General features: G+C 33.3%; 2 protein-coding genes across 4 annotated transcripts in view; one reads left to right on the top strand and one right to left on the bottom strand.

Moving 5' to 3' along the window:
* The window catches only part of hnf4g (hepatocyte nuclear factor 4, gamma), a 16,613-nt gene that overhangs the window by 7,982 nt on the left and 4,672 nt on the right, over positions 1–3,959 (bottom strand). For all 3 annotated transcript variants that reach the window (XM_014008465.1, XM_014008463.1, XM_014008464.1), the window contains exons 2-3: positions 1,853–2,018; positions 1,436–1,530 (exon numbers count right to left, since the gene is read on the bottom strand). In XM_014008465.1, the coding sequence (XP_013863919.1) occupies positions 1,436–1,530; positions 1,853–2,018 (261 nt within the window). The remainder of the gene's footprint in view (positions 1–1,435; positions 1,531–1,852; positions 2,019–3,959) is intronic.
* Positions 1–3,959, top strand: part of LOC106517560 (tropomyosin alpha-1 chain) — a 214,157-nt gene that overhangs the window by 209,628 nt on the left and 570 nt on the right. The gene's annotated exons all lie outside the window — the stretch shown is intronic.

Raw genomic sequence — 3,959 nt, 5'->3', positions numbered from 1 at the left:
TTATGATACGATACATTGTGATGTGCTGTGTTTTGTTGTGATGGGATGCATTACAAAGTGTTACCTTATGTTAGGATATGATACAATATGATACGATAAGTTACAATAAGTTATGATACAATTTGATTTATGTTCTGTTACAATACGTTATGCTATGTTATGCTGTACAATTTGATACGATACGTTACAATATGTTACAACACGCTACAACACATTACGATACGAAATGATGCAGTACAATATGTTACAATACATTATGATATGATACGATATGATACAATACTATATGATGCAGTATGATATGTTGCAATACATTATGATACAACATGCTGCAATATGTTCCTTTACTATACATTACATTATATTACATTATGTTACGTCACATCATATCACAATACAATATGATGCAATACGAAATGTTACGATACAATACATTACGTTACGTTTTGATTCATTATACATTATAGTATGTTACAATTGTGACATGATACTATGCACTAAAGTATGACACATTACTATGTTAGGTTATGGTATGTTATGGTATACTATGACATTATGGTATGTTACTTCATGATACAATGCATTACAACATTACACTATGTTTTAATAGGTTTTTAATACATTATGATACAAAATGCTAGGTTATAATATGCTATGCTACAGTATCTTACTATGACACATGTAATGTATTGTTTTTGGAGAAAATTAGTTTGAACTCGGTGTTTTGTTTTCATAAATATCACAAATAAATTACTGAATTTAGCAACTACAATGTAAAGGTAATTCAACATTTAAACACATGTACATACATTTACAAATGTGTTTTTATAGAACAAATTAAAAACTATAAAAAAGATGTTTAAAAAGTAACAATTTTTTTGAAAGTATGGACACACACCGTCTGATGTCAAGATTTCAAGTATTAACTGAGCTTGGTGTTTTATTAGTGGAAAAACTTGGGGTGGGGTTTAGAATGGAAATGATAACAGACACTGCAATCAGTTAATAGTTAGGAGAGCAGCCATACATGCTGGCATCAGCAACATGAGTAAAACGTTAACCAGTTGCAGTCCAGAACAAAATGTCTCAATAACAGATGATTGGGTGTCATAAAACCCTGTGGCAAGGCTATACCCCTCATAAATACACACACATACACACAAAGTAATCATTTGTTTTATGGTTAAACCAATTTCGATTATCTTCAAGACGCCTTGATATCATGACCAGTGTTTTCTGTTCTTCTTTTCTACCTGTTTTAAACCTCTTCTTTGTCATGACAGCTTCGTGGAATTCATCAGATAATGTTAATACGAAAGATACAACCTGTTTCTACCTTTTTTATCTTTACACCCATTACACATATCAGAACTGGAGAGCATGTGATCCTTTTGCTGATAAACGGCTACAATTTAGTGTCTTTTGTTTGTCTTACCTTCTTTTTTCATGCCAGCTCTAAAGCATTTGTTGAGTCTGCAGAAACGACACTGGTTCCTCTTATCTTTATCAACAATGCACTGTCTGCTGAACCTGAACACAACAATCAATAGTTTAGCAATTTTTCTACAGCGCAAGACTTAATACACACCACTGGGTAAGTAAATGAGCTAAACTAGCATATGCAGATTATGAGAAATATCAAGTATCAGATATGTACTTCTATGTTAACTCGTGCACATAAGTGTGAATTMTTTTATCTAACCCATGATAGTTGCACATTTTAATGTTAATCACATATACCTTTCATTAATGAAAGTATTGCATATTTCTTTAGATGTACTTTTTTATTGCAGACATTTTCATCAATACAGTAAAAAAATGAGTACATTTTTAGAGTACTTGTCGTTCGTACCTGCACGTGTACACATGGTTCTTGCGTATGGAGCGTCTAAAGAAGCCTTTACAGCCGTCGCAGCTGGAGGCCCCATAGTGTTTCCCTGTCGCCTTGTCTCCACAGATTGCACAGTTACTGCTGAGCCCATCTGGGCCCGTGTGGCTTGGTTCTGTTGGCATGCTTTCTGGAAAACAAAACAAAAACCCACAAATGCATCTCCACATACTGCATGATCTCGATTACACACTTGGGAAAAGACGCACAAAGTAGTTCTGTAGTTCAAGTTGCAATAGATCATTTACTCGTCAGTAAGGGACATTTGAAAGTGTGTAATGGTTGATTGTGTGATTTTAAAGAAGATGCATTGCTTTTAAAATTTCCTAAAACCATTTTGGAATTTYCTGTTGATGTTTTTAAATCAGATTAAGGCTTGCTAAATAAAACAAAACATCAAACTTTTGAAATATCACTTTTATATTATTTGTAGCCGCCGTCACCCTAATAAAAATTAACCTTGATATAAATAATGCAACTCTACTTGATAAATCCTTTGCACACAGTGCACACCGGTCTGTATAGCCGCAGTGTTTGTTGTGCATGATTGATTTGTAGATCTGTAAATCAAGAAAAAAAATATTTATTAACCGGGCGTGGGCTTCATTGCCACAGTTTATACAAGTATGTTTATTTTTACAAGGATTATACCAGCGGTGGTATTTTCTCAAAGATTGAAACTAATTTTCACAAGAGCTTACATTTTTATTGTTCTGTCGATGCATATCAAAGAGAACACAACATGATCATACTGTGAATGTGACAACCTTCAGACACATTCACTTTTCTGTTCAAAGCATGTCCCTAACCTGTCCCATAAACTTATGGGAAATGTGTTAATGTTTGACAAACTCGCTCATCAGTTGCTGCTGTGATGTCATTGTTTCACTGAGGTGTGTGCTTACTCTTCAGTATATTTATGGCATTTTTCTATAACTTCCAAACACCTTTACTCTACTCCACTGAACTCCAGTAAGGACAAAAATCAGCCATGTTTTGGAGATTTGGTTTCTGGTTTTGTTACAATTTTTGATACATCAGTTTGGTTAAAAATAACAATAATAGGACAAAAATTCCATGCATCTGCTTTGAACGCATTCATATTGAAGTAACAAGAAATAACTTAACATGCCAGATCCATAAACCTAAAAAATACTTTTTTTCCTCTGTGTTTTTCACGGAATTTTGGATTTGAAATTAATCGAATCTGAATAACAATATGGATTTATCTGGTGCTAAAGAGGCTGCATTTAAAGTTGAAAACAGAAGCATCAAGTCTATGCCTTGTGAGGAAATAAAAACATGCAGTGAACAATAACACTATCAATTCGTTAAATTGTTATTTTATTTTAAAATGTTTTGAATGCTACATTTATATTGATCTAGTTAATAATCCTTAAGTAATTTCCTCACTTTGTGTTTGAAACAGTAAAAGGATGAGTTCTGCCTGACTTGCTGAGATATGATTCCACCGTGTTCTGAAAACAAAATGAAAAAAGAAGCAACTTCTTGACAACGTATAGTGTTTTCTCTRTAAGTTTGTACAATCTACTCGGGTTGCTTATTCTCTTTAGTTTCCCCTGCAAAAAGTGTGAAATGTTTAACCAACTTCAAAAAATCAGCCAATGAGCTCTGGATTGGGCCTAATATAAAGCCTTGTGGGACACCATTTCTTCGATTTAAACAATTTGAACTGGCATTGTAAATTTAAAACTAGATGTTTGGAAAGTTACTAAGTCTTAAGAAAGAAAGGTTAAAACCTCAATAATCAATGTAAATTTTACTGTTAAATGGGTTATTTGTTTTTTACCTGCATTCTCCCAGAGCAAACATTACACCAAAAAATTTGTTATCGGAAACATTTGCCACTTTCTGCAACTTAATTTTATTGTGTTTCCATATTTGTGCTTCACTGACTGGGAGCTATTTTGCCCATGAAATTCTGCATCCTTATTTCCCCTAAAACTCTTCTTCGCTTCACTGCTCAAAACTTCTATTTTGACATCCTTCTTCCTTCAAACCACCTGGTTTGTTTGAATTTTATTTTTAAGACTTTTGAGAGTAACACACA

The sequence above is a fragment of the Austrofundulus limnaeus genome, unplaced genomic scaffold (assembly GCF_001266775.1).
Source record: "Austrofundulus limnaeus strain Quisiro unplaced genomic scaffold, Austrofundulus_limnaeus-1.0 Scaffold50, whole genome shotgun sequence".
In the NCBI taxonomy this organism is placed as follows: Eukaryota; Metazoa; Chordata; class Actinopteri; order Cyprinodontiformes; family Rivulidae; genus Austrofundulus; species Austrofundulus limnaeus.
The sequence above is the reverse complement of the archived record's forward strand: the minus strand, read 5'-3'. Positions and strand labels throughout refer to the sequence as shown.